This window comes from Tympanuchus pallidicinctus, unplaced genomic scaffold (genome assembly GCF_026119805.1).
Source record: "Tympanuchus pallidicinctus isolate F22 unplaced genomic scaffold, pur_lepc_1.0 scaffold4, whole genome shotgun sequence".
Classification (NCBI taxonomy): domain Eukaryota; kingdom Metazoa; phylum Chordata; class Aves; order Galliformes; family Phasianidae; genus Tympanuchus; species Tympanuchus pallidicinctus.
Window position 1 is genome coordinate 24,567,914 of NW_026294758.1, and position 15,640 is coordinate 24,583,553.

Here is a 15,640-nt window from a genome sequence, read left to right on the forward strand (position 1 = left end):
ATCTTTGTAGATCTGCCAACTCTGTCTCCTCCAAGATCATGCTTGGACTGTATGGAAAAATTGGGAATTATTGGAGGCACTTAAGAATCATTGCAGCTATAGTTAAAGTAGAACTGAAAAAAAAAAAGAGAAAAACCAAGTCTATCTTGATAGGCTTCCCAATTTTCACATGCATAATACATGGTAGGACATCATCCTGAGTCTCACAGCATGTGGCGGGTGGGGCTCTTTTTCCTCCTACAGAAATGTTGAACAGCAATGCAATTTGATACAGAAAGTGATTTATTCCCCTGCTGATAACTGAGATCATCTAGCATTCCAGACAAGCACAGTTAATGGATGACTTATCCCTCAGCCAACAGATAATTACAGGACCTCAGGAGACAGCGGGCAGCTTTGAGTGAGGTTATAGAAACAACACAGCATTTTATTCTCCTTTAAGTGTTATTGCAACCATATTCAGCCCTGGAAATTCTAAAGCTGTTTCAGTCTCAGCCCCCTGCAGCACTGGCATGCATGTAGGTGAGAATGCAGCACTAAGCCACCCTTATCCTTAACAAGACATTAGCTTTCCTTATCTGCATTCTCTTTGTAAACATTTGTGGGGCAGACTAATGGGCAGTCATTTGTTTGAAACTGCGCCCACAGAAAAAAACAGTTCTGACAAGGGCTGATGATGTCTTTTTATTTAAAATTCAGCTAAATTATGGGTTGGTTTTAAACCCCCCTGGACCTGAAGGAATGTCTGTATACAGTATAGTCAATCTATCTTAGCATAAATTGAAAGATGTTACCATCTGATAGCTGCCAGTGGTTGGTTGTTTTTTTTTTTTTTGGATTGATTTCTATAACTGTCCATTAAGAAATATGAGATAGTAACTGGTATTGCCATCAGCAGATAAAAATGAGGAGCAGGCCGATACTTTCTTGTTAGCTGATGCTTTTTCACAAAGATGAAGAATTAGTGGCAGAGCAGCAGAGAAAAACTTGACCTGCTAGTGTATTGCTAAGAAATCTAAAGAGCTTTATTTTTTTTTGTTAAAAAGAAGACTTGTTTCAGAAGACAACATTCCATAAACAGTAATGCAGTTACACATCACGAACGATCCTGCTTTGCAGTGAAACTGATTTTTTTATGCAGCTTAGAGAATTAATTTCTTTTCTGAATTTGTCACACCGCTCTGCATCTTCTGAATATTGCAACGCCCACTCCACTTTACTTATGTCCTTTCTGTGAACTTGTAAGAAAGACTCATGTGTCAAGACTGTGTTCATGAAGTATTTAAAGAGTGTTTGATAGAAAAATACAAAATGTGTTCCAATTTTTTTTAATACTATTATTTCTATTTCTAGTACTACAAGCTCAACTGCAAGCAGCTGTGATACGGAGTTTACAAAGGAGGATGAGCAGCGACTGAAGGATTACATCCAGCAGTTGAAAAATGACAGAGCAGCAGTGAAACTAACAATGCTGGAGCTGGAGAGTATTCACATTGATCCCCTTAGTTATGATGTTAAACCTCGTGGAGACAGCCAGAGGTTAGACCTAGAAAATGCGGTCTTGATGCAGGAACTTATGGCTATGAAGGTAATTTAATTGTATGCAACAGACTGACAGTGCTGACAAAGCCATTGTGCTAAGAATGCTAAGAATGTCATCCATATGGGAGGCATTGATAGTGATTGCTGGGTAATAAAGGGTTACTTAGTTGAAGTGAATAATCAAAGCCAAAAATCCAGTAGTAAAACAGTGACAGAAGGCAGTGCATTGGCCATGTGTGTTTTGAATTAGGCAAAAATCTCATCCGTGGCTTTACTCTTCAAATGCTCTCCTTGACAAACCAGATGCTTTTTCTAAGAGATACAGCAGCTGAGTTGCTTGAGGGTGACCAAAAAGCATGATACAGCACTTCCCAAGAGACTGTTTGCTACTTACAAGCATGCAAATGCTCATCTTGAATGTTTGTGAATTCGAGCAAAACAAATTCACCTCCTTTTAGTACTGCTGTGGGTGGAAGAATGGTCTGTAAAAAAACTCATCCATAGTGGTTTCAAGCAGTCAGAATTCCAGAGCTGTTCTAGGCAGTGTGTTGGAATTTGTAATTTGTGTTAGAGCTAGAGCAAAGAGTGGGTGTTGTAATGACAAACAGGAACAGAGATTTTAGGAGAACTCATATTGCAGGCCTGGTTTGTGTGTGCAGTTCTAAAAATAGGATCTAGACAAACTGGCCTTTATTCACCAGGTATACAGTTTATGTAATTTTAAACTTGGTTTCCGTATTGGCTTCAAAAATGGAGAGAGGCAAACTAAAAGATAATTATAGAATCACAGACTGGCTTGGGTTGGAGGGGACCTTAAAGCCCATCCAGTCAACCCCATGCCATGGGCAGGATTGCGACTCAACCAAACGGTTGAGTGGGCACCCAAAGCCCCATCCAACCTGGCCTTGAGCAACTTCAAGGATGGGACATTCACACTTTCTCTGGGCAATGCCTCACTACCCTCTGAGTGAAGAATTTCCTCCTAACATCGAACCTGAATCTCCCCTCTATGCTTTTAACATAGTGTGTCCACCCATAGCTTGGTGCTGCACGTAGTACATTGGGTTTTTAATGCAGAAAATGTCCCCAGAAGTCATCTTTGTTTGGTTCCTGGGCAGTTTGTACTGGAGCAGGCACACACTTACTTACGTAGCTGGAATAATCTTCAATCCTTTCTGTGAGAGAGCGCGGTACAGTACTATTCATTGATTATAATTTGCTGGAATTCACAATTGCAGAAAATTTCTTTAATTTCCTGAAAAGGAAGTGGTGAAAAAACTGAAGGTTGTCAAAACTTGGAAAGGATTTGATGGTAGATGGCATTTCATACCATAGAAATTGAAAACACTTCCATTTCTTCTTTGGGTAAAACATTACAAGAGGCCCAAAGGCAGAGCTATACTGTGTATCCTTTGGTCTCAGAAGAAAGTACTACCTTATTAGCTTTCCTGACTGTTGCATTACACCTTCCTCATCTGTTTAGCAAACTATAGCATAGCTAAGCCTATGAATTTCTCAGCCTTCAGAGTATATTATTTGTATGTATTTGAAATATGAAGCTTAATCAGAACAGTATATACATTTGTTTTCTTCTTTAACTTGAAGCAGATGAACTTTTTACATAGCTTCTCTTAGTAACTTCCTTCCATTCAGCATTCTTAGCAAGGATAGGTACAGCTGGATAGAGCTACTGAGGTATTTCCGACACTGCTGGGTCTTGTGACCTGCTGCCTTATTCTTGAAATTTGTGTTTGTTAGCATTTATCCTATACCTTTTGACACTTCATTTATGACTCCAAGCAAAAAGTGATAACCAGTTACATTGCTTCTTACATCTATGCATTATGGTAATGGTGCTCTGAAGATGCCTTTACACCTTTTTTTTTAATTTATTACTGATGAAGTTGATCCATTAAAAGATAGGCTGGAGGTGGTGTTAAGAAGCCTCACATTTTATTCTGTTCTTCTGTTGCCTTATTTTTCACTCATCCAGAAGATAAGACTTATTGGTCCACCAGCGCTTCTGTGAAATCCAGATCTTTGCTTCAAGCAGTAATTAACCATGCTTCCAAATACATTCTTGTCTGCGGTTTGTAATTATTCAGTGGGTCTTGCTTTGAGGTCAGTTGTTATGCCCCAGTTAGCAAGGAGATTACTTCTGATGGATGTAAATAATTCTTGTCCTTGCTGTCCTTCTGCGTTCCAAAGGACATATTTGTTCTGTTTATGAAAGATTGCATCTTGTGTACAATGGTCCTCTTGGAGTCTTTTTTCATGACTTGTGGAACTTCCTTGCTGTTTTATTCTTCTGATATGACCACATCCAGCATAGATCTTAATTTTAAGAATGTTGTGGTGGTTCTGATTATATTAAATGAAGGGTCCTTCATTTTCATTCTAGTTTTCACCCAAATTCAGAATTGAAATATAACTGCAAGTACTCAGTATTTCGTAGAATCATGGAATCACAAGGTTGGAAAGGACCTACAAGATCACCTATTCCAACCATCCTCCCATAACCATTGCTACCACAAGCTACTAAACCACATCTTGCAGCTCCTCATCCAGACGCCTCTTGAACGCTGCCGGTGATGGCGCCTCCACCACCTCCCTGGGCAGCCATTCCAGTGCGTAACCGCCCTCTGAGAGAAAAAGATTTTCCTCATGTCTAATCTGAATATCCTCTGGTGCAACTTGGGGCCATTTCCTCAGGTCCTGTTTGTTGCCTGGGAGAAGAGGCCAGACCCCACCTCATCACAGCCTCCCTTCAGGAAGTTGTAGAGTGCAATGAGGTCTCCCCTGAGCCTCCTCTTCTCCAGTCTGAACAATCCCAGCTCCCTCAGCCTCTCCTCATAAGACTTGTGCTCCAGACCCCTCACCAGTTTCTTCGCCCTTCTCTGGACACATTCCAGGGCCTCAATGTCTTTCTTGTAGTGAGGAGCCCAAAACTGAACACAATACTCGAGGTGCGGCCTCACCAGTGCTGAGTACAGGGGATGCTCACCTCCCTGCTCCTGCTGGCCACGCCATTGCTAATGCAGGCCAGGATGCCGTTGGCCCTCTTGGCCACCTGGGCACACTGTTGGCTCATGTTCAGCCAAGCATCAACCAACACCACCAGGTCCCTTTCTTCTTCACAGTCATCCAGCCACTCTGCCCCAAGCCTGTAGCACTTCATGGGGTTATTGTGGCCAAAGTGCAGGACCCAACACTTAGTCTTGCTGAACCTCATCCCATTCACTTCAGCCCAGCATTCCAGCTTATCTAGATCCCTCTGAAGGGCCTTCCTACCCTCAGGCAGATCGACACCACCTCTCAACTTGGAGTCAAACTTACTTGCAAACTTACTGAGGGTACTTACTGAGGGTACACTCAATCCCTTCATCTAGGTCATTAGTAAGGATATCAAATGAGATGGGCCCCATTACCGACCCCTGGGGGACATGACTTGTAATGGGTGACCAGCTGGACTTAACTCCATTAAGTACTTCCTGTCGGACCTCTAGCCAGTTCCTTACCCAAAGAAGGGTATACCTGTCCATGCCACAGACAGTCGGTTTCCTCAGGAGAATACTGTGAGAGACCGTGTCAAAGGCTTTGCTGAAGCGTAGGTAGGCAACATCTTCAGCATTTCCCTTGTCTACAAGTCTGGTCACCCATTGTAGAAGGAGATGAGGTTGGTCAAGCATGGCCTGCCTTTCATGAACTCATGCTGGCTGGGCCTGATCCCCCATGTGATCTCACCCAAGTTGATTTGCTCCATAACTTTGCGTGGCACCAAGATCAGGCTCACATCATCAGGATCACTTTAAGCTTGTGAGGTTACATGGATCACAAAAGTCTTCTTCAGTTGACTGAAAGAATCACTGCTGGCTATCTCATCCTTTGTTGTTTTGTTTTTTCCATGCCACTTGTACTTCAGGTCCATGCTCTGAGGAGGCTATTCTGTTAAGCACACAATTCACTAGAATTCTGTAATTTAAACAAAAACAATAACAAAAAAACCCACTGTAATAGATAAGCAGAGGTGATACTGTCATAGAAATTAAATTTAGATGCTATCTTAGAAGACATTTTCATTGAAAAAAACTATTGCATACGTAAAGACTAATTAACTCCATAAATAAACTTGATCTACTTTTAACGTGAAATATTACTTGTTATCACCCTGCCTCACAGTCTATATCTAAAACAGAATTCTCAGCAGTTATTTTAGCCTTTACTATCAACCTTCCCACTCATCCATTTTTTTTTCCTTTCCCAAGGGAAATTAGGAAATCCTTTCCTAAGGGAATAGGTAACAGTTCTTCCACATTACCCCTGCTTTGTCTTCGCATCCCCTCTTCCAAGTCCAGTTGCCTTGATATGAGAAGCCTGATATATGGAGGGTAATTTGGGTATTCATGATATGAGACTACATAATGATCTAGTTTTACTGTCTTCATAAACAAAGTAGTTAATTCACCACTGGCCCTCATGTTTATTCTGAGCTAGAAGACGTGTAAGCAAACACCTCGTCTTTAAATAGAAACTTCTTAAGTGATGAATAAAGTACAATAGATCCATTATTCCAGAGGTTAAATTCTCCTTCTTCTTTTAGAACATAAATGTCCCTTACTTCTAGGCTGATTTACTTCTAGCCTTGGAATATTTTGTCATGCCCTTCTCATGAAGCTAGACTATAACCCTCTGTCAAGAGTATCTTACATTTACGTAAGTGCCAGAATGCTCTGCATAAATTACTTCTCAGCCTTCACTAACCAGGCTAAGTAGATTAATGGCTTTATAAATAAAGGATTAAAAAGCTAAGCACATACAATTAGACAATCCATTTTAGTTCCTATGACTAACTTGCCTCATCATTGTTCATCAGTTATTTGTATTTTTTGCTATTGACAGGGAAATTAACATTAAGTTTGCCTAACAGCTAAATTTTTGCAAATCAAATCACATAGAATGAAACTGATTGTGCTTCTAAACTTCAGTCCATAAACAAGGAAGTGAAAAAATAGAGGAGTTTTAGGATGCCGATTTTATTTTTGCACGATTTACATTTCTGAAAAAGTCTAAGATTACTTTGGTTATAGTATGCTCTCTGTAACTGTACTGTACCTGTATGCACTGCCTACATTTAATGCAGACAATGAATTTTTGTTAGGAACATAAACTCTCTTATTCAGAGAAGATTAGTCTGAATATGTTCCAGCATTGTTTGCATAATCTTTGCTAATAAGAAATGTCATACCAAGAAATACTTCTGAAGAGTAAGACAAGGCATCTCAGATATTCTTGTGACTAGAATATGTTTTTTTGGTATGAAAAATAAGTAGTGATTTGTTTTCAGGTGGATATACAACAATTGTCTTTTTTTCTGAAATGTTTACAAAGTGAACAAATTTGTTCAGAACTTCAGCAAAGAAATTGAAGCTTGTAAATACACGTGAAGTCAACTAGAGCTTCCCATATTTTAATAATGAGAATGTGGTTCCAACTTGCTAGTTATTGTTTTGGAGGTGTTTTGTGTGTTAGATGGTGTGATTTTGTGTGTATATTTTAGGATTGTTTTTGTAAGCATTTTATGGATACTAGGTTTACAAAAGTTCATAATGACTGGACATTCCATGGAATAAACTTTAAACACAAAGGGACTTCTAGTTTAAGACAGCCCATCAGATTCAAGTTGTGGGATGTTAAGAGTGAGTGCTGGAACTTCATTCAACCCTGCTCACTCACGCTTTGTTCATATGCTTCTGCCCAGCCACTGACAGAGTAGATGTTCAAGTAGAGAGGCTGTCCCCACATAGTAGTTGTTGTGTTACTATGATTGACAGACCTGTCAGAATGGTAGATGTATGTATGTGAACTAGCTTTCAGAATTGGACTTTGTTCTATGAGGTACCTGTGAATCATATTTATGGAAGAATTTTTAAAACTGCAGCTTTGTGGCCCTCCAGTTGTGAATAGTTAGGCCATTTAGAGGAGGAAAATTAAAAATAGATCTGGTGATGCCATACTTTGTTGTCCTTGTTGACTACTTGTTGTACTACAGAGGCTGGGTGTAAGGCAGGAACAGTTATTTGTGTTTGCTGTCCTAGTCCTTCAGGTACCATTGCGATGAGATGAACCAACTGTAATTTGTATGTATAGACAAGAAATTGGAGGGTGGCATTTATAGAATCATGGAATCATAGAATCACAAGGTTGGAAATGACCTATAAGATCACCTAGTCCAGCGGTTTAGGGCTGTTTGATCAGGATCTCAGAAACTCCTGTGTTTAGGAAGGATGACGTGAAGGGACATGAAGGACAAAGTAGAACTGAAGCAATTCCAGCATCTGGCAAACCTTCTCAGATAGCCAGTACTCTAGGCAGCATGATATCTGAACTGTTGCATCTTAGTCATGTCTGATAGGGGATGGCACAGCTTGTGATACTCACTTGTAACACATAATGGCCTACCTGACAAAGAGAATGTGCCGTTCTTAAAAACTCTTCTGGATAGTGTTCTTCCTGGAAAGAGCACTCAAGTAACAGGATTGAATGCTTTGTTTGGTATAATCTTCTTTTTGATATACAGTCCCATGAAACAGCATTCAGATAATGTTTCTTTAACAGGAGGAGATGGCAGAGCTCAAGGCACAACTTTACCTACTGGAAAAAGAGAAGAAAGCATTGGAATTGAAGCTTAGCACTCGAGAGGCCCAGGAACAGGCTTACCTTGTGCATATTGAACACTTGAAGTCCGAAGTGGAAGAGCAAAAAGAGCAAAGAATGAGATCTCTCAGCTCAACCAGCAGTGGAAGCAAAGATAAACTGGGAAAGGTAAGGAGTCAAAATAAGTTCCAAAGTCAGCACAAACATTATTTGTTGTGTTTTCCACTTCTCTACAGTAATCTTTAGCATGTTAATCATTTGCTTTTGTTAGTGTGTTCATGTCCTTTCTCTGTTCTCTGATTGTTAGGTGGTTCTGTACATGCTGTTACTTCTGAACACTTGGCAGAATTACTGTTAAGCCTGGACAGAAATAACTTTGTCTTTTTAAGGAGTATTACAACAAAGCCATTCTTCACAGGCTATTCTGGTTAAGTGTGTTATGTCTCAATTGTTGCCACTTACTTACTGGAAACTTACAGTGGAAGAGCAAAAAACTGCCCTCCAACCCCCACTCAAATGCTAACCAGGAAAAAAATTAGATACCATTCCTGTGAAGCAATTAGAGCATTGTAACAAAAGCCTTTTTTTGCAAATCAGTCTGTAATGATTTGAGAACTATTACATCCTATCCATTCAGTATAATATTAAAGAAACACATTTCTGCATTGACGTTAATAATTTGCATGAGGAAGTAGTGATACCTAGAAAAATTTTAATTCCATTCTAGTGCTGTGTCTCAATAGTGTGTTTTAAAACAAAATCTGGAGGTAGTGCATAATTGTTTCCTTACTTAATTGTGTAAAGCATTTGCCCACTTAATTGGGCAAAGCGTCATAAGAATTACTTGATTCAAGTGTGAGTAAAAAAAGCAATACAAAGCATCAGCAGTTACAGATGCTAGACTAGAACTGTGCAAATTGATGAACTGTAGTGGTTTAAAAATCGTTTAGAAGAGTCTGTGTGGCATTAATTAGCAGGTCCATTTCTTGGTATATTTATGCACTGCTGTGTTTCACAACACTGTGATGTTTATTTCACCACCATTTCAAAAGTAGCTGTGATAGAGGTTTTCTGAGTTCCCCCATTAAGACAGTAACTTCAAATATGATCTTGACTCATTTCTTAGGAATGCAGCGATGGCACCGCAACACCGTTAACACTGGCAGAGCTGAGACCATACAATGAAAGTGAACTGACAGCTGAACTTACAAATGCACTCAGGCGGTAAGCAGCTTCCTTCACAAGAAATGTGACTTGTCTTATAGGTCTAAGGGGACATTTAGTTCCAAGCCCATACTCTTACCTTCAAATGCTTTTAGGATTGATTACAGACTTCACCTCTGAGAATGAAAAGGATCAATGTTCTTCTCAGCTTCTCTTCTCTTTTGCTCTTTTTAACTTGATAAGTTAAGAACTTTCCTATGTTGGAGGGAAGGGAAGCCATCCAGAGGGACCTGGACAGGCTGGAGAAGTGGGAACATGTGAACCTAATGAAGTTCAACAAGGCCAAGCGCAAAGTGTTGCACTTGGGCTGGGGCAATCCCAGGTATTAACACAGACGGGGGGAAGATCTCCTTGAGAGCAGCCCAGAAGCTGGACATGAGCCAGCAGAGTGAGCTTGCAGCCTGGAAGGCCAGCTATGTTCTGGGCTCTGCATTAAAAGAGGAGCGGCCAACAGGGAGAGGGAGGTGATTGTCCCCCTCTACTCAGCTCTTGTGAGGCCCCATCTGCAGCACTGCGTCCAGGCCTGGGGCCCCCGGGACAAGAAAAATGCAGAGTTCTTGGAGCGAGTCCACAGGAGAGCTGCTAAGATGATCAGAGGACTGGAGCACCTGTGCTATGAAGAATGGTTGAGGGAACTGGGCTTGTTTAGCTTGGAGAAGAGAAGGGTCCAGGGAGATCTGAGTGTAGCCTTCCAATACTTGAAGGGATTGTATAAACAGGAGGAGAACAGCTTTTTGTGGGAGGATAGTGATAGGACAAAGGGGAATGGTTTTAAACTGAGACAGGGGAGGTTTAGGTTAAACAATAGAAGGAATTTTTTCACACAAAGGGTGGTGATGCACTGGAACAGGTTGCCCAAAGGGCTTGTGGATGCCCCAACCCTGGAGGCATTCAGGGCCAGGCTGGATGTGGCTCTGGGCAGCCTGGTCTGGTAGTTGGTGACCCTGCATATAGGAGAGAGGTTGAAACTAGATGATCGTTGTGGTCTTTTTCAACCCAGCCCATTCTGTGATTCTATGGTAAAAGTCCATGGTGCTCAGCTCCATTCACAGAATCACAGAATTGTAGGGGTTGCAAGGGACCTCTAGAGATCATTGAGTCCAACCACCTGCCAAAGCAGGCTCCCTACAGCAGGCTGCACCAGTAGGTGTCCAGGCAGGTCTTGAACATCTCCAGAGGAGATTGCACAACCTCTCTGAGCAGTCTGTTCCAGTGCTCCATCAGCCTCACTGTGAAGAAGTTTTTTCACACATTGGTGTGGAACTTCCTATGCTCAAGTTTATGGCTGTTTTCCCTTGTGCTGTCCCCACAGACTACTAGACTACTGAAAAGAGGTTGGCCATGTCCCTTTGATTCTCTCACTTAAGACCTGCAAACTTGTGGGTTCCACATGTGGGAACCACTGTGTTCACTTCATGGGATGTCACATACACACTGCATTTGCGCTCAAGTTTTGATAAGTTGATTGTATCCTAGGCATGTTTCTGTGGAAAGCCATTTACCACAGTTTTCCAGGACTGTGGGATGTGACTCATTTTGAACCTCTTCTGTTTTGGTTTTTCTGCTGTCCCCCTTCACCCTTTGTCAATCCCATTGCTTACTCAGAGCAAAGAGCATGCACGTGGGTACTTGTACAGAGGGGAGGTTTGCAGTGGGGCTGGGGAAGAGAACGCATATCCAGCTGGCGAGCCCACCTTGCCTTCTCTGCTCTGCACTGCATTTCCAGGTGAGCAGCATGAGATTCTCGGCACCACTTGTGCCAGTCCCGTTGCAGCAGTGCCAGATCTGCAGCACAGTTGAAGCAGAGCTGTCCTGCTCAGCTGAGCTGTGCCACGCTTCGCAATGAGCACCAGGGGTGGCAGAACTCTCCTTTCTGAATGCAAAGCTGCTTACCAGCCCTCGTGGCCTCAGAGCTACCGGTGCATCCTGTGGCAGTGGCACCTCCCTCCTGCTGCTCACTGCCTCAACACAGCATCCCATCAGCTGCTCCCGGTTGCATGCTGGCCAGACTTCGTGGTACTGAGTGCAAACTATTAATTACCCTTAAAGTTCTTTAAAATTCAGTTGAACTTTATCCTTAAATGTTTGAAATGTCAGGAAGTTTGTTCTGTATTCAAGCAAGAACATGGGACACAAAGCAGCGACATATTTTGTTTGCGTGTGTGCAGAAAACCTGTAATAATTATAGGATTTGAATTCAGATCTTTGGCTGAGATGGGTGTTTGCAGGTCCAAACTTGGATATGAGTTACAGCAGAGGAAATTGTAGTGATTTTCGTGACTCAGATGCTGCATTTGCCTCCTGAGTATGTATGTGGAGCTACAATTTGATTACAGAGAACACTGTTGTGTAAAACATTAGCTTTCCAAGGAAAGAGAAAATTGATGTCTTGACATGCTGCTTTTATGAACAGCCAGGTCTTATCCCAAGCTTGCAGTTACACATTAATTAGGCGATTGTTTGTGCAGCCATTTTCACTGCTCCAGCTATGTGCTAAACTCCACGATACATACATCCACTGTTTTAAGTGGTTGTTTGAGATAAAGGTATACAGAATCTAACTAGATGGTTGTATTTTGAACGTGTCCAGAATGTTATGGGAATTCTGACTGGAATGAGTGCATTTTGCTTTTCTGATGTTTGCACCCCCTTAAATGGTGGAATGTCCTTTCTGGCAGCTGCGGTATTTCAATCCTGAAGTGCTTTTACCATTGCTTGTGATGTGCCTTAGGGACAATTACACCTGAAAGACATTAGGTGAACATGTAAGATCATTATGCTGCAAAATCAATACCTCTCCTACCATTGACTTAATAATCTGGCAGTAGCCGAATGTTTAGTTTGTTTGATACTGGGAACATCGTTCTGTGATTAAAATAAGGTAAACCATCACTTGCATGTAGGCAGATAAAACCCATCAGCAAACACATTTGCATAATCATTGCTTGGAGCCCTGGCCTCCCTCTGTCACTCACACTCCATACTAGTCCAGTGAGCAGCTCCACTGGCATCTTCTGTCTTCATTCAGACTGTAACTTTTTCCTGTTCCTGTTATTTCTTCCTGGATTTTGAGAAGATAGCAGTGACCTGAGTTAGTGGAGACTTGAGTAAAGTCATGACATGTGGTTTGCTGACAACACAGAATAAAAAGAATTGTGCTTTAAGTTGATTAGCATGGATTTCTAGCCAAGAGCCTAGCAAGTACAGTTTGTCAGGCAGAAATGGGGAAGAAAAATAATCCGATTTAACTGTACATAAATTCTGGAGTGAAGGCTCTCTGTGTAATGGAAATACAGCTGTACTAAATGTGATTGCTGCTGCCAGTGGAGCTCAAGCGTCGTTACCATAGGCAGTGTGGACAGCATGTATTTTTCCCACAACAGTGTGCTGGTGGAGTCTGCCTCAGTTCTTTGTCTCCTTATCCTGATGTCTTCTGTCTGAAAGTTAGTAGAAAGTCTGTCTAGCATGTGGAGAAAGCATTCTGAAACTTGTTTAGCAACAGCTGTGCTAAAAAAAATACCAGCAATTCTTAGCTGGGGTACTGGGATAGATGGAACTTCATCTAAAACAATTAAAATTATACCATCATGGATTCATAAAAGAGCTTTAGAAGTAATCAAAGTATATTCTCCTCTACACAAGTGCTGCCACAACACAGAATGGGTCAGCCAGCAGCTGCAAGGGTAGGAGACTCAAACTTGATGTGATTCAAAAATACATTTGCTTTTGGTTCTTTCTGTCTGAGAGGAATATGATGACAATCGGCAACCCTGCTTGCTACCCTTTTCCCACCCTGTCTTCACTGAGACAAAAGCTCTGGTAGTTCCCTCCCCCCCCCCCAACTGCTGCTTTTCCATTCTTTGTTGCTGCAGAACTGTCAGGTTCTTCTGAGTTAATTGAAGCAGAGTGAAACCCAAATAAAACAGCAGGATGCAATCATCCTTTTGATTTTGGGGTAGTTTGGAAGCGTTTGGATGTTCTTAGTCTGCAAAAAGCTGTGCAGCACAGCAGCCTTATCTGCAGAAGTAGCCTATCTTCTCTCTGCAGATGTGGGTTTTTTTCTGAAATCTGAAATCCAACAATATGTCATGAAGCTCCCTGAGTTTCCAGTGTTGGTGCCAGTCAGAAGAAATCGAAGGCAGGAGCAATTCGTAGTTTACTGTTTCATAACATATTTCTACTAACAGCCTCAGGGTTTCTCTTAGCAGTGTTTTAGTATTCTGCGTTCTGCAAAAATGGTTTTTGTTATCCATGACCACTATATAACCAGTAGAAATAAAAGTTACCTGCAAACTCATGTTCTGAAGATAAATCTAAGTTACCAAGTTAGTGGTGTTGCAAATTCAGATGATTTGTTCAGAGACATGTTTCAGTGCAGGCAAGCATAAATACTTTGTACCCATCTTACGCAATTTTGTTTTTCTCCTTTCCTAATGGAATTATGAATTAGTACCATTTTCTTGAATTTGACACGTCCATAAACAAATCTGTTGGCAGGACATACTTTATTTTTGAGAGAGCAAAAATGTATTCCCAGCAGCGCAATAGCCTGGCCCTGACACTTAAGTATTTTCCAGAGGCCAGTTTTATTGTTTTAGCAGGGTGATAACAAGGTTGATGTAATGGATTTGTTTATTATTTATTTATCAACTGAGTTTGTTCATTCTATGAAAAATGGCCAAGTTGGCAAGACTGAAAAATCTTCCTCTCCACTTGGTAGAAGGGCTCTAACTGTTGAGGTGTGTAGCCTCAGTGCTGTGTTGTCTCTTTTTCCTTTTCTGAGTTTTCTGTATTTTCAGTATTTTATGTATGTTTTTAAAGGGTCCTTTGTACGCATCAGGGTATTTTGGGCAGGAAGGATGATAACAGTCATAGTGGACAAAGCATGCTATACCTAGACTGACTTTTCAGACCTCGCCTGGATAATGGGTTGACAAAAAACAGTGATCTAAGTGCTGTGCAGAGTCACATGAATTTTGTCAGTCTAGACATGTTTCATTCAGTATCTACCACACAAAGGATGACTTAGCATTTGGCCATACAACAAAGAAGTGATTTTTTTTCTGCCTTTTGATGACTTCTGAACCCGGAGAAGCTGCTAAGTGATTGTACTTATTGGAAAGTCCCCAGACAGAGGCAAAAGGGTGGTAATCAGAAGGACTATCAAACAATATTTTTGTCTTAACAGAAGCATTGCACAGAGCTATTATACTGCCTGTCTGGAATTAAAAACTCTAGCTAATGGGTGTCCAGCCTCTCAGCTAGCCAGGGCTGCATTAAATAGTGAATAGGAATTTCCTTGGGGCACATACAAAAAGGTCACTCCAAAAGTAATGCCTCCTATGTTTCCATGGAACTACAGCTGATTAAATGGTGAACTACTGAGAAGTCTTTCAGTATCATCTGTACCTTTTGTATCATCTTGTGCTTTTTGCTAGGTATTTTATATTTGCTTATTTCTGATCTCTTGTTGTCCTGTCTATAAAACTGGGGATACAGAACTCTGACATGGGTTCGGTCATTGCAGATTTCAGGGATCTGAAATCTGATTCTATTTTGTGACAGCAGTCTTCTGTGTGGTTCCCTTTGGTTGCCTGAAGGGTTTGGAGGGCATGTTGTCCCTGTGGAAATTCCCCAGGAGAGCCTACCTGAGAGGATTCTTGTGAGAGAATGACTCTCAGTGATATAAGGGTTGTATAAGGTTTCTTAGAGCACCTTAGCTGTTTTTGCTACATGCATTACCGATAAGTGTAATTTGTATAATTTGTTCATGTGGAATAAGTAGTTTTCCTTACCACCAGGTAGGTTATCACAGTTGTCACAACTTCTCCGGGGCCTTCTCTCCTGTCCAGCAGCTGATCCATTTCCAGGATCATCTCAGGGCTACCAGTTTAACACATGCCCGTGGTCCGTGCCGAATTTTGAGACCTACTCAAGGTCTTGACAAAAAAGCATCACAAAAGCTGTGCCATTTTAAAGTATTCAGTATCTTATTTATGGTCAGAAAAGGATACTTCTTTGGGCAGCAGGCAGTGCTGGTATTCTCACGTCTACCAATGCCCAAGGAGATGAGCTAAGAAGATGCAGCATTTTGGGAGGGCTATTTTAACAATCCTTTAGCATTCAAGTAGTGCTATTTGGTGCTTCTAAGTATAAAGTCTGTTACATATTAGCTGGTTTCTGCAGCAGGCCAGTTCAAACCAGTGAGGCAGGCATGCTT

General features: G+C 41.4%; 1 protein-coding gene across 4 annotated transcripts in view; it reads left to right on the forward strand.

The window, feature by feature from the left end:
* The window catches only part of MCC (MCC regulator of WNT signaling pathway), a 199,187-nt gene that overhangs the window by 173,356 nt on the left and 10,191 nt on the right, over positions 1–15,640 (forward strand). For all 4 annotated transcript variants that reach the window (XM_052700982.1, XM_052700981.1, XM_052700983.1 and 1 more), the window contains 3 exons: positions 1,354–1,588; positions 8,158–8,364; positions 9,323–9,420. In XM_052700982.1, coding sequence (XP_052556942.1) covers positions 1,354–1,588; positions 8,158–8,364; positions 9,323–9,420 — 540 coding nt within the window. The remainder of the gene's footprint in view (positions 1–1,353; positions 1,589–8,157; positions 8,365–9,322; positions 9,421–15,640) is intronic.